Here is a 24,386-nt window from a genome sequence, read left to right as displayed (position 1 = left end):
TTGAAATGAGAATATGCTTCATTTTACAGAGTTCATGATTTTTAAAAGGATTTTAAAAACAAGTAGGCTTGTCTTATAAATCAGAATCAACTGGGTTTTTTTTTCTTTTGAAATCAAATTTCCTTTTTTTTTTTTTTTGAGACGGAGTCTTACTCTGTGGCCCAGGCTGGAATGCAGTGGCATAATCTCAGCTCACTGCAACCTCCACCTCTCCAGTTCAAATGATTCTCCCTCCTCAGCCTTCTGAATAGTTGGGACTACAGGCGCGTGCCACTACGCCCAGCTAATTTTTTTTGTATTTTTAGTAGAGACAGGGTTTTACCGTGTTGGCCAGGCTAGCCGTGAACTCCTGACCTCATGTGATCTGCCTTCCTTGGCCTCCCAAGGTGCTGGGTTTACAGGTGTGAGCCACCGTGCCCAGCCAGTTTCTAAGGAGTGAAAGCCAGTAGTCATTTTTCATTTCATCTCTCAGTGTATGTTAATGCTAAGTTTAACTATTTTAGAAGAATTGTTTGTAGATAGTTTCTCTGTGACCACTTCCCTGATCATACCTATGTTGCTATACCTAACAAGTATCACCTTCCCTTGTTGCTGTACCCAACAAGTTATCACCATCCTGAATTGTATACTTATTGTTTCCAAGAAAAATATTTTTATTGTATGTGTAATTTCCAATTAAAATATTGTATATTGTTTGAAAATTAAATAATTTCTTTAAATTGCTTCACTCTTTCTCGATACTTACACTTATTGTTCAGATATTATACCTATAATAAAAAATTACATTACCTGAAGTAATTTAATTTTTCTTGGAAATATTATTTGATGGATTTATATTTCACATACTGACTGGGATATAGGATAATTTTAAGATAGACAAAGTAATGGTTAGTGGGAAAAGAAGTTGAGAAATGATCTTGAGTTATTCATCACCTAGATGATTTTGGTATGTGTTCACCTATGCCATCTTACATTCACACACAGCTTACACATTTATTTATTTTAATTGATTGATTGAGACAGGGTCTCGCTCTCCCAAGCTGGAGTGTGGTGGCATGATCTCAGCTCACTGCCGTCTCAACCCCTCCAACTGAAGTCATTCTCCTATCTCAGACTCCCGAGTAGCTGGGACCACAGGCGTGCACCTAGCTAATTTTTACATTTTTTCTAGAGACAGGGTTTCACTACGTTGCCCATAACACATTTATTTTTTAAAACTCCACACTGTAGACAAGGGTCTACATAAAACAGAGACATTAAGAGTCATAAGACCATCTAGGCCGGTCATCTTACCTTAAATCAGCTTATTTCATTTTTTAAAACATTATTTATTTATATGTTTGTTTTTAAAGTAGAGACAGGGTCTCCCCATGTTGCCCAGGCTGGTGTGAAACTGTTGGCCTCAAATGATCCTCCCACTTCGGCCTCCCAATATGCTGAAGCACTAAGCCAGTTTATTTCATTTTTTGAAAAAGAGAAATAATAGTAACAGCCACCTCTTAGAATGGTTAGATGCAAATGAGGTAGAATGTTTTGTAGATCTTTTAAAGCACTATACAGATCTGAGGCTAAGAGATAGAGGTTAGTTCATAGGAAAATTTTGATTTTGTTTCTTTTTTAAGGCATTACCACTATATTACTTAACTATATCATTTAAAACGATATTTTTAGGATTTTTTGGACAGAGTCGCACTCTGTCACTCAGGCTGGAATGCAGTGGCACGGTCTCAGCTCATTGCAACCTCCACCTCCCAGGTTCAAATGATTCTTGTGCTTCGGCCTCCCAAGTATCTGGGACTACAGGTGTATACCACCACACCCATCTAATTTTGGTATTTTTAGTAGAGAGAGGGTTTCGTCATGTTGGCCATGCTGGTCTCGAACTTCTGGCCTCAAGCAGTATGCCCATCTTGGCCTCCAAAAGTGCTGGGATTACAGACGTGAGCCACTGCACCTAGCCAGTTTTAGGATTTTTATTTTTAACTTTTAAGTGTATGAAATCTTTTCAAATCTTTACAATGAATGGCCATGCTATAGGGTGGGAAACATTTGAAAAACAGAAAATATCTTAAATCCTTTTCCACACCCACAGGTGTTGTTATAATTGATGATCATCCTGAAGTACCAGTAATTGAAGATCCCCAGTCAAATTTGAATGATGATGGTTTTACTGAAGTGGTATCCAAAAAACAACAAAAACGTTTACAGGATGAAGAACGCCGAAAGAAGGAAGAACAAGTCATACAGGTTTAAATCTGGTTTCAACTTGTTGCTGGTTATTTACATTTGTTGCCCAAAGTGTATCAGCAAATGTTCAAGGTTTTTATCTACTTGTAAAGTCAAGACTGTATTCATTATTCAGGTGTTAAGAGTGACATCATCTTCCCAACTTTAAATCATTTTGACCGGAATCAAAGGAAATTTTAAATAAAATATAAGGACTGTAGCTCCTTATATTTTGACTTATAGCAAAGACCATCTTTTCTTTTTTTTTTTTTTATACTTTAAGTTCTAGGGTACATGTGCACAACGTGCAGGTTTGTTACATATGTATTCATGTGCCATGCTGGTATGCTGCACCCATTAACTCATCATTTACATTAGGTATTTCTCCTAATGCTATCCCTCCCTCCTCCTCCATCCCACAACAGGCCCCGGTGTGTGATGTTCCCCTCTGTGTCCAAGTGATCTCATTGTTCAGTCCCCACCTATGAGTGAGAACATGCAGTGTTTGGTTTTCTGTCCTTGCGATAGTTTGCTGAGAATGATGGTTTCCAGCTTCATCCATGTCCCTACAAAGGACATGAACTCATCCTTTTTTATGGCTGGATGGTATTCCATGGTGTGTATGTGCCACATTCTCTTAATCCAGTCTGTCATTGATGGACATTTGAGTTGGTTCCAAGTTTTTGCTATTGTGAATAGTACTGCAGTAAACATACGTGTGCTGTGTCTTTATAGCAGCATGGTTTATAATCCTTTGGGTATATCCCCAGTAATGAGATGGCTGGGTCACATGGTATTTCTAGTTCTAGATCCTTGAGGAATCACCACACTGTCTTCCACAGTGGTTGAACTAGTTTATACTCCCACCAACAGTGTAAAAGTGTTCCTATTTCTCCACATCCTCTACAACACCTGTTATTTCCTGACTTTTTAATGATTGCCATTCTAACTGGTGTGAGTTGGTATCTCACTGTGGTTTTGATTTGCATTTCTCTGATGGCCAGTGATGATGAGCATTTTTTCATGTGTCTGTTGGCTGCATAAATGTCTTCTTTTGAGAAGTGTCTGTTCATTTCCTTTGCCCACTTCTGATGGGGTTGTTTGATTTTTTTCTTGTAAATTTGTTTAAGTTCTTTGTAGATTCTGGATATTAGCCCTTTGTCAGATGGGTAGATTGCATGCCCCTGAGGTAGTTTTGTAGAACCAATTGAAATTAGAGATCCCTTTATTCTTTAGCCAAGGTTATACTGATTTTTAAAAAAAAATTTTATTGTGGTAAAATATAACATAATATCATTTTAACCATTTTTGTAAGTGTACAATTTAGTTGCATTAAATGCATTCACAATGTTGTGGAATCATCACCACTATATATACTCAAAATTTTGTCAACCCCAACATAAACTCTGAATCCATTAAACAATAATTCCTCCTTCCTTCTTTCCCTTCATTCTCTAGTAATCTCTATCTTACTTTTTGTCTCTATAAATGTGCCTATTCTATCTGATACAAGTGAATTCATACAATATTTGTCCTTCTGTATCTAGCTTATTTCACTAAGCATAATGTTTTTGAAAGCCAACTATGTTGTAACATATATAAAAATTTCATTTCTTTTAATGGTTGAATAATATTCCATTATATATATATAGCATATTTTGTTTATTCATTCAACAGTTGATGGACACTTGGGTTGTTTTCACCTTTTGGCTATTGTGAATAACGCTACTGTGAAAAGTGGTGTACAAATATCTGTTTAAGTCCCTGCTTTCAATTATTTTGGATATATACCTAAGAGTAGAATTGCTGGATTTCTGTATTTATCATTTGAGGAACTGACTGATAAGTTGTATTCCACAGCAGCTGCACTATTTTGCACCCCCACCAGCAATACAAAAGGATTCCAACTTCTCCACATACTTGTCAACACTTATAATTTTCTGTTTCTGAAAAAATTATAGCCATTCTAGCAGATGTGAAGTGATATTTCACTGTCATTTGATTTGCACTTCCCTAATGGCAAACTTCCATGTGCTCATTGGCTATTTGTGTACTATTTTTGGAGAAGTGTCTATTCACATCCTTTGCCCATTTTTAAAAATTGGATTGTTCCCACCAGGCGCGGTGGCTCAAGCCTGTAATCCCAGCATTTTGGGAGGCTGAGGTGGGCGGATCACGAGGTCAGGAGATCGAGACCATCCTGGCTAACATGGTGAAACCCTGTCTCTACTAAAAACACACAAAAAATAGCCAGGTGTGGTGGCGGGCACCTGTAGTCCCAGCTACTTGGGAGGCTGAGGCAGGAGAATGGCGTGAACCCAGGAGGTGGAGCTTGCAGTGAGCCGAGATCGCGCCACTGCACTTCAGCCTGGGGGACAGAGCAAGGGGCATCTCAAAAAAAAAAAAAAAAAAAAAAAAAAAAAAAAAAAAAAAATTGGATTGTTTTCCTGTTGTTGGGGGTATTTTTATTTTTATTTTTTAGACAAGGTCTCACTCTGTCACCCTGGCTGGAGTGCAGTGGCACAATCTCAGCTCACTGCAACCTCCACTTCTGGGCTTTAGCTATCCTCCCACCTCTGCCTCCCAAGTAGCTGGGACTACAGGCACATGCCACTATGTCTGGGTAATATTTGTATTTTGTGTAGAGACGGGTTTTGCCATGTTGCCCAGGCTGGTCTCAAACTCCTGGGCTCAAGTGATCCACCCGCCTGTGCCTCCCAAAATGCTGGTGAGAGGTGAACCCAGCTGGACTTCCTGGGTGGAGTGGGAACTTGGAGAACTTTTCTGTCTTACAAGAGGATTGTAAAAATGTACCAATCAGCACTCTGTAGCTAGGATTGTAAAACGCATCAATCAGCGCTCTGTAGCTAGCAAGGGGATTGTAAAATTCACCAATCAGCACTCTGTACCTAGCAAGAGGATTGTAAAATACACCAATCAGCACTCTGTAAAACGCACCAGTCAGTGGTCTGTAAAATGCACCAATCAGCGCTCTGTAAAACGCACCAATCAGCAGAATCCTAAAAGTAGCCAATCACAGGGAGGATTGAAAAAAAGGCATTCTGATAGGACAGAAACAGAAAATGGGAGGGGACAAATAAGGGAATAAAAGCTGGCCACCCAGCCAGCAGTGACAACCCAATCAGGTCCCCTTCCATGCTATGGAAGCTTTGTTCTTTCACTCTTCACAATAAATCTTGCTGCTGCTGACTCTTTGGGTCCATACCATCTTTAAGAGCTGAAAAACTCACTGTAAAGGTCTGTGGCTGCATTCTTGAAGTCAGTGAGACCACAAACGTACCGGAAGGAACCAACTCCAGACACACAGGGAGCCACCATGCCCAGTCAAGAGTTCTTTATATATTCTGATTACTAGTTCTTTATCAGGTATGTGACTTGCAAATATTTTCTCCCACTCTAAAGCTTGCCTTTACTTGATAGTGTCCTTTGATGCAGAAAACTTTTAAATTTTGATGAAACCCAAGTTACTTACTTTTTTTCTTTTTTCTAAAGACAGAGTCTCGCTCTGTGGCCCAGGCTAGAGTGCAGTGGCACAATCTTGGCTCACTGCAACCTCTGCCTCCTGGGTTCAAGCGAGTCTCCTGCCTCAGCTTCCTGAGTAGCTGGGACTACAGTCATGCGCCACCACGCCCAGCTAATTTTTGTATTTTTAGTAGAGACAGGGTTTGACCATGTTGGTTAGGCTGGTCTGGAACTCCTGGTCTCAAGTGATCCATCCACCTCAGCCTCCCAAAGTGCTGGGATTACAGGCGTGAGCCACCACACATGGCCTTACTTTTTTTCTTTTGTTGCTGGTGGTTTTGGTGTCATATCCATGAAACTATTGCCAAATCCAATTGCATGAAGATTTTCTCCAAAATTTTCTTCTAAAAGTTTTATAGTTTTAGCTCTTATGTTTAGATCTTTGATGCATTTTGAGTTAATTTTTTATATTGTCTAAGATAAGGATCCAACTTCATTCTGTTGCATGTGGATATTGTTTTTCCAGTACCATTTGGTGAAAAAATGTCCTTTCCCCATTGAATGGTCTTGGCATCATTGTTGCAAATCAATTGATCATATATATGTGAGAGTTTATTTCTGAACTCTTTTCTATTGCAATAGTTTATATGTCTGGCTTTACACTAGCACCATAATATTTTAATTAATGTAGCTTTGTAGTAAATTTCAAAGTTGAGAAGTATGAGTCTTCCAACTTTATTCTTTTTAAAGGTAGTTTTAGCAATTCAGAGCCCTTTGTAATTCCATATGAATTTGAGGATCAGTATAATGTTAAGTCTTCCTGTTCATAAACACAGGATGTCTGTCCATGTATTTAGATTAGGTCTTTTTAAATTTCTTTCAGCAGTGCTTTGTAGTTTTCACTGTACCAGTCTTTTGCCTTCTTGGTTTGATTTATTCCTATTTAATTATTTTAGATATTACTGTAAATAGAATTGCTTTTTAAGTTTCCTTTTTGGATTGTTTGTTGCTGGCATATAAAAACAACTAATTTTCATATATTGATTTTTACACTGTGACTTTGCTGAATTTGTTTATTAGCTGTAGTAGCTTTCATGTAGATTTTTGGGATTCCTGTGAAGAGAGATAATTTTACCTCTTCCTTTCAATTTGAAAGCCGCCCCCCCCCGACACACACCTTTTTTTTTTTTTTTTTTTTTTTGTCTCATCTAATAGCTCTGGCTAGAAATTACAATATCATGTTGAATAGCATGACTGAAAGCAAGCATTTTTCCTATTCCTTATCTCAGGGGGAAACTTTCAATTTTTCACCATTATGATGTTAGCTGTGGACTTTTCACATTATGATGTTAGCTGTGGATTCAGTTCGTTAATATTTTATTGAGGAATTTTGAACCTATATTTACGAGAAATATTGGGCTATAATTTTCTCTCTTGCGATGTCTTTATCTGACATTGGCATCAGAGTAATGTAGCCTTGAGAGTGAGTTAGGACTATTCTCTCTTCTTCTGTATTGTGGAAGAGTTTGAGAAGGATTGATGTGAATTCTTCTTTAAACATTTGGTAGAATTCTCCAGTACAATTATCTGGTCCAGGACTTTTCTTTGTCGGGAGGTTTTTCATTACCAATTAAATATTCTTACCTGTTATAAAGCTATGCAAAATGTGTTTCTTCTTGAGTCAGTTTACATGAGTCATGTGTTTTAAAGAATGTGTCCATTACTTCTAGGTTATCTAATTTGTGGGCATACAGTTGTTCATTGTATTCTCTTACAATCCTCTTTATCTGTGTACAGTTGAGAGTAATGTCCCCACTTTCATTTCTGATTTTAGCTATTTACATATCTCTTTTTTTCTTTGTCAGTTGAAGTAAAGTTTAGTCAATTTGTTGCTCTTTTCAAAGAACAACTTTTGGTTTTATTGACTTTTCTCTACTGTTTCTCTACTCTCTATTTTATCTCTACTCTAGTCCTTATTATGTTGTTCCTTTTGCCAGCCTTTGACTTAGAATGTTCTTTTTCTAGTTCATTAACGTGTAAAGTTAGGTTACAGATTTTGAATATTTTCTTTTTAAAAGTAGGCATTTTCAGTTCTGGATTACCTTCTGAACACTGCTTTTGCGGCATCTCAAAAGTTGGATCATGGGGTTTTCAGTTTGTTTGTATCCATTCTGCCAACTGCTGTTTTTTATTTAAGAGTTTAACCCATTTATATTTAAAGTACATACTGATAAGGGAGAACTTGGCTTTTCCATTTTGCTACTTGTTTTCTATATGCCTTATAGCCTTTTTGTCCTTCATTTCCTCCATTACTGCCTTCTTTTGTGCTTAATTGGTTTGTAGTGGAACATTTTGATTCCCTTCTTCAATTGATGCCAACTTAACTTCTATATCATACAAAGACTCTGCTCCTACATAGCTCCATTCCTTTGATGTTATCACTGTCACAACTTATATTTTTATATATTGTGTGTTCAATAATATAGATTAATAATTTTTATTTTTTTATTATTATTATTTTGAGACAGAGTCTCGCCCTGTCGCTCAGGCTGGAGTGCCGTGGCGTGATCTCGGCTCACTGCAAGCTCCGCCTCCCAGGTTCACACCATTCTCCTGCTTCAGCCTCCCGAGTAGCTGGCATTACAGGCACCTGCCACCACGCCTGGCTAATTTTTTGTATTTTTAGTAGAGACGGGATTTCACCGTGTTAACCAGGATGGTCTCAATCTCCTGACCTCATGATCCACCCACCTTGGCCTTCTAAAGTGCTAGGATTACAGGTGTGAGCCATGGCACCAGGCCCAGAATATATATTTTAAAACTTTACAACAAAGTATAAAAGAAAAAGCAGAAAAAAGTTAAATACGAGAGAATATATACAAATGGCTATTAAGCATGCGAAAAGATGTTTAACATCATCATTAAAAAAATGCAAATTAAACCAGAAACCAACCAGTAAATAACTACAATAACTATTTAAATAGTTTAACTGTTTACAATAAATAGTTCTGTTTGTCCCATAGTTACATCACTTGCACTAGGTACCAAAAGACAAAGTGGAAGTTATATTTCTATTACCAAAATGACCCATTAGAAAAATTTTTGCTTCTTGTTCTCATGACTGCGTTCCATTGGCTTAGAGGTTTTAGTACTCAAAAGGGGAATAATTTCCCTGGGGCACACCACAGTGATTATACTGAACTGGAAATTGAGACTATCTGGCCATTTTGAGTTCTTCATAGCACTAGAGCCACAGACAAAAAGATTATGCTGGAGGAATAAATTAACTAGTATTTTGCCAAAGATGCATTTATATTCATGATGGATGTTGGTATTAATTTTTTCTTGTAATGTCCTCGTCAGATTTTGATATTAAGATTATACTGTTTTCACAAAACAAATTGGGAAGTGCTCCTTATTCCTGTGTTTCCGAAAGCACTTAAGATTGGTATTATTTCTTCCTTAAAATATTCTACAAAGTTCACCAGAGGAGCTATCTGGGCCTGCAGTTTTCTTTGAGGGAATTATGACTAATTCAATTATGTTAACAAATTATAACTATTAAGTTTTCCTGTTTCTTCTAAAGTGAGGTTTAACATAGTTTATATCTTTTAAGGACCCCGAACGGAGGGACTGGCTGAAGCTGCAGCACAAGAACATAAATTGTGAAGATTTCATGGACATTTATTAGTTCCCCAAATTAATACTTTTATAATTTCTTATGCCTGTATTTACTGCAGTCTCTGAACATAAATTGTGAAGATTTCATGGACACTTATCACTTCCCCAATCAATACCCTTGTGATTTCCTACGCCTGTCTTTACTTTAATCTCTTAATCCCGTCATCTTCTTCGTAAGCTGAGGAGGATGAATGTCGCCTCAGGACCCTGTGAGGATTGTGTCAACTGCACAAATTGTTTGTAGAGCATGTGTGTTTGAAAAATGTGAAATCTGGGCATCTTGAAAAAAGAACAGGATAACAGCGATGTTCAGGGAACAAGGGAGGTAACTTTGAACTGGCTGCCAGTGAGCTGGATGGAACAGAGCTATATTTCTCCTCTTTCAAAAGCAAATAGGAGAAATATCACTGAATTCTTTTTCTCAGCAAGGAACATCCCTGAGAAAGAGAATGCGCCCTGAGGGTAGGCCTATAAACGGCCGCCTTAGAAGCGTGCCATCTTTTACGGTTGAAGCTGAAGGGATGAAATAAGCCCCGGTCTCCTGTAGCGCTCCCAGGCTTATTAGGAGGAGGAAATTCCCACCTAATAAATTTAGGTCAGACAGGTTGTATGCTCTCAAACTGTGTTTCCTGATAAGATGTGATCAATGACAATGCATGCCTGAAACTTCATTAGCAATTTTAATTCCGCCTCATCCGGTGGTCCTGTGATCTCGCCCTGCCTCCATTTGCTTTGTGACATTTTATTACCTTGTGAAGTATGTGATCTCTGTGACCCACACCCTGTTCGTGCACTCCCTCCGCTTTTGAAAATCACTATAAAAACTTGCTGGTTTTACGGCTCGGGGAATATCACGGATCCTGCCGACATGTGATGTCTCCCCCGGACACCCAGCTTTAAATTTCTCTCTCTTGTGTTCTTTCCCTTTATTTCTTAACCCAGCGGAGACACTTAGGAAATAGAAAAGAACCCACGAAACCATCGGGAGTGGGTTCTCCTGATAAGCTAGTGCATAACTTACTGTCCTTTTAATTCTAAACTGCTGATCTTCCCAGTTTTGTTTCAGATATGAGGAATTTGTGTTCTCTCCCTCATTTCTCTGTCTCTCTGTCTTATTTGGTGTACAGGATACTTACGCTGGCAACTTTGTCAATCTGCGAACTACATTACCCAGAATTCACTTCTCCTTACGGTTTTGGGTCGTGAATCTGCATGAGATTTTGGAAGCAGAAGCAGTCTCTCTCTGAAGCTGTTCAGTGTAAGATAGTTGATGGACAGATGCAGAGTTGCCTGGTAGTTTCCAGCTCATCCTGGTGCTCCTCTGGTTTACATCCAGCTCTCCTTCCCAGCTGCTGACCCCAGCCCTGTCAGGAGATGCTTGGCTGCAAACTTTCAGAAGGGCTGTCTAAACAGAGTCAATAGCCACCTATGACCTTGTTTCCATTCCCATTTTGGTAAGTAAATGTGCTAGGCTTCTCCAATTCTCTCTCTCTCTTTTTTTTTTTTTTTTTTTTTTTTTTTGAGACGGAGTCTAGCTATGTCACCCAGGCTGGAGTGCAGTGGCACGATCTGGCTCACTGCAAGCTCCGCCTGTCGGGTTCATGCCATTCTCCTGCCTCAGCCTCCTGAGTAGCTGGGACTGCAGGCACCCACCACCACGCCTGGCTAATGTTTTGTATTTTTAGTAGAGACGGGGTTTCACCGTGTTAGCGAGGATATTCTTGGTCTCCTGACCTCGTGATCCACCTGCCTCGGCTTCCCAAACTGCTGGGATTACAGGTGTGAGCCACCTCACCCGGCCTACATGAGTAAGTTCTTTAATGGCGATTTGTGGGATTTTGGTGCACCCATCACCCACGCAGTATACACTACACCTTATTTGTAGTCTTTTCTCCTTCACCCCCTTCCCATCCTTTCCCCCGAGACCTCAAAGTCTATTGTATCACTCTTAGGCCTTTGCAGCCTCATAGCTTAGCTCCCAATTATTAGTAAGAACATACGACATTTGGTTTTCCATTCCTGAGTTGCTTCACTTAGAATAATACTCTCCAATCTCAGCCAGGTTGCTGCGAATGCCATTAACTCATTCTTTTTTATAGCTGAGTACTATTCCATTGTATAGATATACTACAGTTTCTTTAACCGCTTGTTGATTGATGGGCATTTGGGTTGGTTCCATGTTTTCGCAATTGTGAATTGTGCTGCTATAAACATGTGTGTGCAAATATCTTTTCCAAATAATGACTTCTTTTCCTCTGGGTAGACACCCAGTGGTGGGATTGCTGGATCAAATGGTAGTTCTACTTTTAGTTCTTTATGGAATCTCCACACTGTTTTCCATAGTGGTTATACTAGTTTACATTCCCACCAACAGTGTAGAAGTATTCCCTGTTCACCACATGCATGCCAACATCTACTATTCTTTGATTTTTTGATTATGGCCATTCTTGCAAGAGTAAAGTGGTATTGGATTGCCAATTATCTCTTTAAGCTCCAATTTGTCATCTAGCACCAATGCTTCAGAAGGACTTCTGAATCTTCACTTCTCTAGCTCCTCCCACTATTATGTAAGGTATAGCTCCTAATTTAAGTCTCTCATCCAACAACACTATTAAGGCTCTGCTTTCCTGAACAAAACCTGAACAATGTCCAATTTGTCAATACAACAAATACAAATTAGTGGGGATTTAGCTAATGCAGTGCTTAGAGGAAATTTTATAATTTATTTTTTATTTTTATTTTTTTGAGACAGTCTTGCTCTGTCGCCCAGGCTGGAATGCAGTGGCACAATCTCGGCTCACTGCAACCTCCACCTCCTGGGTCCCTAAGGCTCTGCTTAAGCACCCACCTCCTGGGTGCTTAAGGCTCTTTTCAAAGAATCAACTTTTGGCCTTTTAATTTTTTAAATTGACTGTTTTATATGTCATTGATTTCTACTCACTATTCTTTCCTTCTGTTGACATTTGTCTAATTTTTTCATCTTAATGTGTAATTTTAGATCACTGATTTCAAACCTATTTACTTCTTAAATACAAGCATTTAAAACTGTAAAATTTCTGTGACCAGGCGCAGTGGCTCACATCTGTAATCCTAGCACTTTGGGAGGCTGAGGCAGGTGGATCACCTGAGATCAGGAGTTCAAGACCAGCCTGGCCAACATGGTGAAACCCCATCTTAACCAAAAATACAAAAATTAGCTGGGCGTGGTGGTGAGTGCCTGTAATCCCAGCAGCTCGGGAGCTTGAAACAGGAGAATTACTTAGTCCCAGGAGGTGGAGATTGCAGTGAAACCTCAAAAAAATAAAAATAAAAAATAAATTATAAAATTTCCTCTAAGCACTGCATTAGCTAAATCCCCACTAATTTGTATTTGTTGTATTTTCATTATCTTTTTTAAACTTTTAAGTTCAGGGGTACATGTGCAGGTTTGCTATAAAGGTAAACATGTCATGGGTGTTTGTTGTGTAGGTATTAAGCCTAATGCCCATTGGTTATTTGTCCTGATCATCTCCCTTTTCCCATCGTCCACCCTCCAATAGGCCCCAGTGTGTGCTGTTCCCCTCTATATGTCCATGTGTTCTTATCATTTAGCTCCCACTTATAAGTGAGAACATATGGTATTTGGTTTTCTGTTCCTATGTTAGTTTGCCAAGGATGGTGACCTCCATCTCAACTAATGTCTCTGCAAACTACATGATCTAGTTCTTTTACATGGTTGCATAGTATTCCGTGGTGTATATGTACCACATTTCTTTTATCTGCTCTATCACTAATGGGCATTTGGGTTGATTCCATGTCTTTGCTATTGTGAATAGTGCTGCAATGAACATACATATGCATGTGTTTTTATTACAGAACAATTTATATTCCTTTGGGTATATACGCAGTAATGGGATTGCTGGGGCAAACAATATTTCTGTGTTTAGGTCTTTGAGGAACTGCCATACTGTTTTCCACAATGATTGAACTAATTTACACTCCCACCAACAGTGTATAGGTGTTCCTCTCTCTCTGCAACCTCACCAGCATGTTATTTTTTTAAGCTTTAGTAATAACCATTCTAACTGGTGTGAGATGGTATCTCATGGTGGTTTTGATGGGCATTTCCCTAATGATCAGTGATGTTGAGCTTTTTTTCATATAATTGTTGGCCACATGTATGTCTTCTTTTGAAAAGTGTCTGTTCATGTCCTTTGCCCACTTTTTAATGGGGTTATTTGGTGTTTTCTTACAAGTTTTTAAAATTCCTTATAGATGCTGGATATCAGACCTTTGTCAGACGCATAGTTTGCAAACATTTTCTCCCATTCTGTAGGTTATTTGTTCACTCTGTTGATAGTTTCCATTGCTGTGCAGAAACTCTTTAGTTTAATTAGATCCCATTTGACAATTTTTGCTTTTGTTGTAATTGCTTTTGGTGTCTTCATCATGAAATCTTTTCCTGTTCCAACCAGGCATGGTGGCCCACGCCTGTAATCCCAGCACTTTGGGAGGCCAAGGCGGGTGGATCACTTAAGCTTAGGAGTTTGAGACCAGCCTGGCCAATATGGTGAAACCCAGTCTCTACTACAAATACAAAAATGAGCTGGGCATGGTGACTCACACCTGTAATCCCAGCTACTCGGGAGACTGAGGCAGGAGAACTGCTTGAACCTGGGAGACAGAGGCTGCAGTGAGCCAAGATTGTGCCACTTCACTCCAGACTCCAGCCTGGGTGACAGAGTGAGACTCCGTCTCAAAAAAAAAAAAAAAAAAGAAAAAAGAAAAAAAAAATCTTTGCCTATTCCTATTTCCTGAATGGTATTGCTTAGGTTGTCTTTCAGGATTTTTACAGTTTGGGGTTTTGTATTTAAACCTTTAATCTGTCTTGAGTTTATTTTTGTATATGGTGTAAGGAAGAGATCCAGTTTCAATTTTCTGCATATGGCTAACCAGTTATCCCAGTACCATTTATTGAATAGGGTGTTCTTTCCCCCATTGCTTGTTTCTGTCAGTTTTGCCAAAGACCAGATAATTGTAGGTGTGTGGTCTTATTTCTGGGTTCTCCATTCTGCTCCATTGGTCTATATGTCTGTTTTTGTACCAGTACCATGCTGTTTTGTTTACTATAGTTGTGCAGCATAGTTTGAAGTTGGGTAGTGTGATGCCTCCAGTTTTGTTCTTTTTGCTTAGGATTGCCTTGGCTATTTGGGTTCTTTTATGCTTCCATATGAGTTTTAAAATAGTCTTTTCTAGTTCTGTAAATAATCTCTATTACAGTATAATAAGAATAGCATTGAATCTATAAATTGCAGTATGGCCATTTTTATGATATTGATTCTTCTTATCCGTGAGCATGGAATGTTTTTCATTTGTGTCATCTCTGATTTCTTTGAGCAGTGTTTTGTAGTTCTCTTTGTAGAGATCTTTCAGCTCCCTGATTAGCTGTATTCCTAGGTATTTTATTATTTTTGTGGGGATTGTGAATAGGATTGCATTCCTGATTTGGCTCTCAGCTTCACTGTTAGTAGTGTATAGGAATGTCTGTGGAGAAAGGATCCTCCATCCTCATCTGATAGCCATGAGATTGAATGAAATGGTATAGATTGAAGCTAGTCAGACTCCACTTTCCCTTCCCTCAGTGTCAGTGGGTTCCAGTGAGAAGCTGAACTTACACATTTACTCAGAGACCATGAATGTAAGTTAGTGCTCTGCTTTTTCTGGAAAGGTGTCAGTAGGGCTGAGGGTGGAGCCGAACTTACCCTAACCATCTGAAAGAGGCAGTATAAATTAGTACTCTACTTCTTCAGGTTGGTGTCAACCAGGCTTATGAGGGAGCTAAACATTCACTCCCACCAAGACCTGTGTGCTATACCCAAGCAGGGGGAGTGCTGTTAAACAAGAAACTTTTGTAGAACATAAAGTCTCACATTATAATATTCCAAATATCCAAAATATAATTTTAAAAATCACACATAATACCAAGAACCAGGACAATTACAACTTTCATGAGAAAAAAATAATCACTATCAACAGATGCCAACAGTGATGAATCAGATATTGAAGTTCACAGGCTATCATAAAAGCAGCGGTCATAAATATGCTCCAGTAAGTAATTGTGAATTCTTTGAAACAAATGGAAACAATAGAAAATCTCAGCAGAAAATTGGGAATATTAAAAAGAACCAGAGGGAAATTATTGAACTGTAAAAACAATAACTGAAATTAGCAACTCACTGAAGGGCAAAATAGTTAATTAAACATGACTGGAGTATGAAATAATGAACTCAAGCTGGGTGCAGTGGCTCACACCTGTAATCCTAGCACTTTGGGAGGCTGAGGCAGGTGGATTGCTTGAAGTCAGGAGTTCGAGACCAGCCTGGCCAACAAGGGGAAACCCTGTCTCTACTAAAAATACAAAAATTAGCTGGGCATGGTGGCGTATGCTTGTAATCCCAGCTACTCGGGAGGCTGAGGCAGGAGAATCGCTTGAACCCGGGAGGTGGAGGTTGCAGTGAGCAGAGATCACGCCATTGCACTCCAGCCTGGGGGACAGAGTGACACTCCATCTCGGAAAAAAAAGAAAAAAGAAAAAAAAATGAACTCAGTGACAGATACATAGCAACTACACAATCTTAACAACATAGAGAAACAGACTAGAAAAGAATGAATGGAGCCTCAGGGTCCTATGAGGCAATAACAACAGATGAAACATTTGTATCATCAGAGTCCCAGAAAGAGAAAAGAAAGAGTATGGGACTGAAAAATATTCAAGGAAATAATGGCTGAAATTTTCCCAACGTTGGCTAAAGTTATAAACCTGCAGATTCAGGAGGCTGAGCTAACATAAATAGGATAAGCCAAAAGAAATCCATGCCAGTACACATTATAATTAACCTTCTGAAAACAAAACACAAAGATGTGCTTGCTTCAGGCTGGGCACAGTGGCTCACGCCTGTAATGTCAACACTTTGGGAGGCTGAGGCAGGCAGATCACCTGAGACCAGGAGTTCCAGACCAGCCTGGCCAACATGGTGAAACCCTGTCTCTACTAAAAATACAAAAATTAGCTGGGCATGGTGGCATGTGTCTGTAATCCCAGCTACTAGGGAGGCTGAGACAGGAGTATAGCTTGAACCTGGGAGGAGGAGGTTGCAGTGAGCCAAGGTTGTGCCATTGCACTCCCACCTGGGCAACAGAGATTAGCATGGCCCCTGTGCAAGGATGACACACAAATTCATGAAGCCTTCCATATTGGGAAAAAAAAAAAAAAAAAAAAACTAAACACACAGAAAAAAGTCTTGAAAGTAGCATGTGAGAGAAATGACACCTTACCTATAGGGGAAAAGCAATTAAAATGACAGCAGATTTCTCATCTGCAACCATGCATGCTAGAAGGAAATGGCACAACATTCTTCGAGTTGTGAAAAGGATTGTTGGTGGTGAAATCTACATCTAGCAAGAATATCCTCAGGAATGAGTAGAAAATAAAGAATTTTATTTCTCAGACAAATGAAAACAAAGAGTATTTGTTGTTAGCAGGCCTACCTTTTAAAATGGCTTAAAATGTCAAAATAGGAAATAAAAAGCACAAAGAGGCTTGGAACTTTGGAAAAGAACAATGGAATGGGTAAAAATAGGAATAAATAATGAGCGACTCTCATTCCCTTCATGGATTTCTTACATCATATTTGATATAAAAATTTTAACATTACATGATATGGTGTTTAATGTATGTAGAGGAAATACTTAAGAAAATTATACTTTAAAACTAGAGAGGGATTTCTACTTCTGAAAACATGGAATAGACATAGTTTTCCCTATTTATCCCGTTCAGTACAGATAAAATCAAACAGAAGTCCCTGAAAGGTGGAGGGATGAAGCCTGACTGATTAGGTACCTGGAGACTTGAGGAAGAACACGGAAGCTCCCTTGGCTTTCTTTTAGCCTTGTATATCCCAAACTGGGTGCTAGAGAAGCCTGCAACACAATAATGCCAGTGAGCACAGGCAAAAATAACGACCTAAGAAAGACTGACTCTGTAGTCAAAAGATCAGGAAAGAAGCAACCTAGCAAGAGATACAATTTAGATATTAATTTATCCACCCCAAACACTGCAGACAAAGTTCAGTCCCAGGCCCACCCCGCAGATGGCTGCGTGGGAAGCCTAGAATTCTACCACCCTTGCCAGGTTTTAATGAGGCACAGTGATCAAGTCAGAGAAAGCTGAGTGGGGAGCTGAGACTTTTATCCTTATGATCCTTATCCCTCCGCCCTCCACAGTGTCAATGGAGACTGTCTGTGGAACCTAGACTTCCAGCCCCATTTGGGCTTAACAAGGCACTCACATTCCCATACATGGGTCCCAGATGAGACCTAGTGAAGATTCAGGACTTTCCCCATTACCCAGCAATAATGAAGCCACACCACTATGGTGTTAGTGGAAACCACGTGGGGAGCAGTATTAAGACGCCCTGGTGCCTACCAGCGAGGGTGATATTAGCAGAGGCCTAGAGGGGAACCTGAACTCCTGTCCCACCTAGCAGTAATGAAGAGCCCCTTTCCTCTGGTGTCAACAAAGGCTGAGTGGGGAACCTGGATTTTCAATCCTGAAGCAGAAGAATCGCTTGAACCCGGGTGGGGAGGTTGCAGTAAGCCGAGATCGCACCATTGCACTCCAGCCTGGGCATCAAGAGCGAAACTCCGTCTCAAAAAAAAAAAAAAAAAAAAGAAAGACATGTTAACCCAGAAGTCTATATCCAGAGAAGAATATCCTCTTTTGGAGTGTTCAAGGCATTCTTTTTTTTAAGACAGAGTCTCACGCTAATGCCCAGGCTGGGATGCAATGATGCTGTCTCAGCTCACTGCAACCTTCACATCCTGGATTCAAGCTATTCTCCTGCCTCAGCCTCCTGAGTGGCTGGGATTACAGGCATGAACCACAACGCCCAGCTAATTTTTGTATTTTTAGTAGAGATGGGGTTTCACCATATTGGCCAGGCTGATCTCAAACTCCTGACCTCAAGTGATCCGCACACCTGTGCCTCCCAAAGTGTTGGGATTACAGGCACGAGCCACTGCACCTGGCCCCAAGACATTCTTAAAGGACTTAAAAGTAAATTTGTCACCAGCAGATATACCCTGAAAGAATGGCTAAACGAAGTTCTCTAAACAGAAAAATAAAACAGAGAGTCTTGGAACATCAGGAAGAAGGAACGAATAAGAAGAGAAAAATGTAGGTAAATGCAGTAAACTCTTAAGTTTTCTGAATAACTTTGTTGAAGCAAAAATTATATCACTGTCCAATGTGGTTCTCAATGTATACAAAGGCAATATCTAAGAGAATTATAAATGAGGGCGGGTAGGGCAGGCACGGTGGCTCATACCTGAAATCCCAGCACTTTGGAAGGCCAAAGCAGGCGGATCACCCGAGGTCAGGAGTTGGAGACTAGCCTAGCCAACATATGAAACTCCGTCTCCACTAAAAACTACAAATGTTAGCTGACGGTGGTGGCAGACACCTGTAATCCCAGCTACTTGGGAGGCTGAGGCAGAAGAATCACTTGAACCAGAGGGGTGGAGATTGCAGTGAGCCGAGATTGTGCCATTGCACTCCAGCCTAGGGGACAGAGTGAAACTCCTCTCAAAAAATAAATAAATAATAAATGAGGGAGGGCAAAAGGATGTAAAGGTAAATGAAGTTTCTTTTGAGATGGAGTTTCGCTCTTGTTGCCCAGGCTGGAGTGCAATGGCATGATCTCAGCTCATCGCAACCTCCGCCTCCTGGGTTCAAGCAATTCTCCTGCCTCAGCCTCCCAAATAGCTGGGACTACAAGCATGCACCACCACACCCGGCTAATTTTGTATCTTTAGTAGAGATGGGGTTTCCCCATGTTGGTCAGGCTGGTCTCCAACTCCCAACCTTGGGTGATCCGCCTGCCTCGGCCTCCCAAAGTGCTGGGATTACAGGCATGAACCACTGTGCCTGGCTGGTAAATGAAGTTTCTACACATTACTGGGACTGGTAAAACACCAATATTCAGGAAACCAGCAAGATATAACTATTTTATTTATTTTTTGAGATGTATTACAGGCATGCGCCACCATGCCCAGCTAATTTTTTTATTTTACAAGAGATGGGGTTTCACCATGTTGGCCAGGCTAGCCTTGAACTCCTGACCTCAGATGATCCACCCGCCTCAGCCTTCCCAAAGTGCTGGGATTACAGGTGTGAGCTACTGTAATCCTGGCCAATATAACTTTATATATATATATATTTTTTTTTTTAATAGTTTAACTGGAAGTTGCTCCTAAGGGCATACAGCAAATCAAGAAATATTTATTTAAGAAAGTCATGGTAAGAACAGCTAGAGTCTGTGGCACTTAAACCGTGGTACACTCTCTCCATTCCCTACACCCAGCTCAGATTTTTTGGAAGCTCCATTCTGGGTAGTTGTGGCCATGAAGACAGGGCCCCCTCTCCTTCAGCTCCTAATCAGGGGATATGGCATATCACAGGAGGGATAGGTTTCCAGCATTCCTCATCCTCTTTCATTCCAAGTTGAACAGACTAAATTCCTGGTGAGACTGAGACCTCCCCCCACTCAACACCTACTCCTAGAGTGGAAGCTCTACCCCAGCTGAACACACCAGAACAACTAGGCAGAATATCAACAACAGATGACTTAACTCTCACCAACTAGTTCTAACAGAACACTCCATCTTCAACAATGGAAAAATACACATTCTTCTCAAAAGCACATGAAACATTTTTTGGGATAGACCACATGTAAAGTAATCAAACAAGCCTCAGTAAGTTAAAAAGATTAAAACAAAGTATGTCTTTGACCACAATTAAGTAAAATTATAAATTAATAACAATGAAAAATTGGAAATTCACAAATATATAGAAATTTAAAGATACATTTTTAACCAATGGGTGAAAGAAATGAAAATGAAGCCACAACATACCAAAACTTAAGGGATGCAGCTAAAGCAGTGCTTAGATAGAATTTTTTTTTTTTTTTTTTTTGAGACAGAGTTTCACTCTTATTGCCCAGACTGGAGTGCAGTTGTGCGATCTCTGCTCACTGCAACCTCCGCCTCTGGGGTTCAAGCAATTCTTCTGCCTCAGCCTCCCAAGTAGCTGGAACTACAGGAACCTGCCACCATGCCCAGCTAATTTTTTGTATTTTTAGTAGGGACGGGGTTTCACCATGTTGGCCAGGCTGGTCTCAAACTCCTGACATCAGGTGATCCACCCACCTCGGCCTCCCAAGTACCAGGGATTACACGGGTGAGCCACTGCACCCGGACTTAGATAGAAATTTATACCTGTAAATGCCTACCGCCGCGCAGTGGCTCACGCCTGTAATCCCAGCACTTTGGGAGGCCAAAGTGGGCAGATCACCAGGTCAGGAGATTGAGACCACTCTGGCTAACATGGTGAAACCCCGTCTCTACTAAAAATACAAAAAATTAGTCCGCATGGTGGCGGGCGCCTGTAATCCCAGCTACTTGGGAGGCTGTGGCAGGAGAATGGCATGAACCTGGGAGGCAGAGCTTGTAGCGATCCGAGATGGGGCCACTGCACTCCAGCCTAGGCAACAGAGCAAAACTCTATCTCAAAAAAAAAAAAAAAAGGAAGATACCAAATCAATAACCTAACCTTTCACAATAAGACACTGGAAAAAGAAGAGCAAACTAAAAGCAAGGAGAAGGAAAGGTGTAGAGTTAAAATCATTGAAATAGTGATAGTAATAATAAAGAAAAGAAATGCAGTCTAAGTAGTTTATTTGAAAAGATCAAGGAAATTGACAAACATGTAGCTAGCATGAACAAACAAAAAAGATGAAACTAAGTAACTAAAATCAGAAATGACAAAGGGGACATTACTACCAACCTTAGGGAAGTAAAAATGATTAAAAGGAAATACTATAAAACTGCTAACAAATTAGACAACTTAGATGAAATGAGCACATTCTTAGAATGATAGAAATTACTGAATCTGACTAAGGAAGAAATAGAAAATCTGAACATACCAAAGTATCAGGCTGTTCTTGCGTTGTTGCAGAGGAATATCTGAGGCTGGGTAATTTATAAAGAAAAGAAGTTTAATTGGCTCATGTTTCTTCAGGGTATAGAGGCATGGCACCAGCATATGCTTGGCTTCTGATGAGGCCTCAGAAAGCTGACAATCATTGTGAAGGCAAAGGGAGAGCAAGTATGTCACATGGCAAGATTAGGAGAAAGAGAGAGGGGGAATAATATCACACAACCAAATCTTGCATGAACTCAGAGCACAACTCACTTATCACCAAGGGGATGGTGCTAAAGCATTCTTTATTATTATTATTATCATCATCATCATTATTGCAGGGAGCCAAAGGCCCGTGGGACGTGACCAACTCAGCATTCCGCTGGAGGTTATATGATCAAACAGCAAACTGTGTATCATGAATGAAGGATGTGGGCAAACTCACACTGCCCTGCCACCAAAAGGTTTGCTGAGAGACCTCATTCCCTGGTGTGGGGTTCCTTGCAGTTACCTACTGAGAAAATGAGCGCCTATTGTTCAAAGGATGCAGTCTCACAAGCCTGCTGTGAACCAAAGCTGTCTGATAATTACCGACAATCACCCCCGCTTTCTCGCTATCTCTTTTGCCTAATAAATACGGAGGGCTGTGTAAAGCTCAGGGCCGTGTCCACTAGAGGCAAGGTGACCCCTGACCCCTTCTTCCAAATATACTTTTGTCTCTTGTCTTTTATTACCACGTTCGGCCCTGCTTTGTTCAGTCCTCCTAGGTCTGTGCGGGCTACAAGTGGGGCCCCAAAAAACAGCAACAGAATCGGGTGCTCTATAGTTATTGAGTCAAGATCTTGCTCTGTCAAGACTCTGACAAGCTGGAGTACAGTGGTGTGATCACTGCTAACTGCAGCCTTGACCTCCTGGGCTCAAGCTATCCTCCCACCTCAGCCTCCCAAGTAGCTGGGCCCACAGGTACACCCCACCACACCTGGCTAAATTTAAACTTTTTTGAAGAGATGGGGTCCCACTATGTTGTCCAGGCTGGTCTTGAACTCTGGGCCTAGAGCAATTCTCCTGCCTTGGCCTCCCAAAGTGCTGGTATTATAGGCATGAGCCACCGCCCCTGGCCTAAACCGTTCTTGAGGGATCCGCCCCCATGATCTGCTCACCTCCCACTAGGCCCCACCTCCAACATGTGGAATCACATTTCACCATGAGATCTGAGGGGACAAACATGCAAACCATATCAACCTATAACAAGAAAATAGATAGAATTCATAATGAAAACACTGCCCACAAAGATAAGCTCAGTCCCAGATGCCTTCACTGGTGAGCTCTACCAAACACTTAAAGATGAATTCAGGCCGGCTGCGGTGGCTCACGCCTGGAATCCCAGCACTTTGGGAGGCTGAGGCAGGTGGATCTCGAGGTAAGGAGTTCGAGACCAGCCTGACCAAGATGGTGAAACCCCATCTCTACTAAAAATACAAAAATTAGTCGGGCATGGTGGCAGAAGCCTGTAATCCCAGCTACTCGGGAGGCTGAGGCAGGAGAATCACTTGAACCCAGAAGGCGGAGGTTGCAGTGAGCTGAGATTGTGCTACTGCAGTCCAGCCTGGGTGACACAGTGAGATTCTGTCTCAAAAAAAAAAAAAAAAAAAAAAATGAATCCATAGCAATTCTTCACAAATTCTTCTAAGAAACAAAAGAGGAGAAAACGCTTTCCAATTCATTCTTTGAAGCTAATATTGATTCGATATTAAAATCAGAAAAAGACACCACGAGAAAACTACAAGCCAATATCTCTTATGAAATAGGTGCAAATCCCTCAATTAAAAACTAGCAAACTAAATCCAACAACATAAAAGAGGATTAAATACCACATTCGAGTGGAATTTATCCCAGAAATTCAAGATTAATTTAACATCCAAAAATCAATATAATGCATCATATTGGTGGAACAAAGAACAAACCCCACAGGATTGTCTTAATATTCAGAAAGAGCATTTGACAACATTTAAGTGGTTCTGTTCCACTTGAAGATTTATATCTTCAAGATGAAAACATTCAACAACAAACTAGGAGGAGAAGGTAACTTTATTGTGATGGTTAATTTTATTTGTCAACTTAAGTAGGCTAAGGGATACCCAGATAGCGGGTAAGACATTAATGGCTGTGTCTCAGAGGGTGTTTCTGACAGAGATTAGCATTTGAATCAGTAGATTGAGTGAAAAAATCACCTTCACCAGTGTGGGTGGGCCGCATCCAATCCACTCAGGGCCCAAATAAAACATAAAAGTAGAGGAAGGGTGAATTCTTTTTTTTTTTTTTTTTTTGAGACAGAGTCTTATTCTGTCCCCAGGCTGGAGTGCAGTGGCACAATCTTGGCTCACTGCAACCTCTGCCTCCCGGGTTCAAGCGATTCTCCTGCCTCAGCCTCCCAGGTAGCTGGGACTACAGGTGCCCACCACCATGCTGAGCTAATTTTTGTATTTTAGTAGAGACAGGGTTTCACCATGTGGGCTAGGATGGTCTCGGTCTCTTGACCTCGTGATAGGAAGAGTGAATTCTTTCTCTTTGCTTGAGCTTGGATGTCTGTCTTCTCCTGCCCTCAGATATTAATGCCCCTGATTCTTGGGCCATCGGGTTCAGGCCAGTACTTATATTATCAGCCTTCAGACTCAGATTGAATCATACCACTGGCTTTCCTGGTTCTCCAGCTTGTAGATAGTAGGTCATGGGACCTTGGAGCTTTCATAACCAGGTGAACCAATTCCCAAAGTAAATTTTCTTTTATGTGTTTTATATATGGACATATAAAATTGGTTCTGTTTCTCTGGAGAACCCTAATACAGATTTTAGTGCTGAGAGTGGTTTTAGTGGAACAGAATGTTTAAGATGAGTTTTCTGAATTGGTTCTGGAATTGGCTGTCTAGTATGAATTGATTTAAAGATGTTAATAATTCTATTTCCAGTGGTAAAGGGAGAG

At 40.4% G+C, this 24,386-nt stretch overlaps 1 protein-coding gene and 1 long non-coding RNA gene across 4 annotated transcripts in view; one reads left to right on the top strand and one right to left on the bottom strand.

The window, feature by feature from the left end:
• Positions 1-24,386, top strand: part of ZNF169 (zinc finger protein 169) — a 133,263-nt gene that overhangs the window by 49,728 nt on the left and 59,149 nt on the right. For all 3 annotated transcript variants that reach the window (XM_073021434.1, XM_073021433.1, XM_073021435.1), the window contains exon 4: positions 2,093-2,247. In XM_073021434.1, the coding sequence (XP_072877535.1) occupies positions 2,156-2,247 (92 nt within the window). In that variant the 5' untranslated portion in view covers positions 2,093-2,155. The remainder of the gene's footprint in view (positions 1-2,092; positions 2,248-24,386) is intronic.
• LOC140712903 (uncharacterized) overlaps positions 1-24,386 on the bottom strand; it is a 74,095-nt gene that overhangs the window by 38,924 nt on the left and 10,785 nt on the right. The window lies entirely within an intron of this gene.

This window comes from Chlorocebus sabaeus, chromosome 12 (assembly GCF_047675955.1).
Source record: "Chlorocebus sabaeus isolate Y175 chromosome 12, mChlSab1.0.hap1, whole genome shotgun sequence".
Classification (NCBI taxonomy): Eukaryota; Metazoa; Chordata; class Mammalia; order Primates; family Cercopithecidae; genus Chlorocebus; species Chlorocebus sabaeus.
The sequence above is the reverse complement of the archived record's forward strand: the minus strand, read 5'-3'. Positions and strand labels throughout refer to the sequence as shown.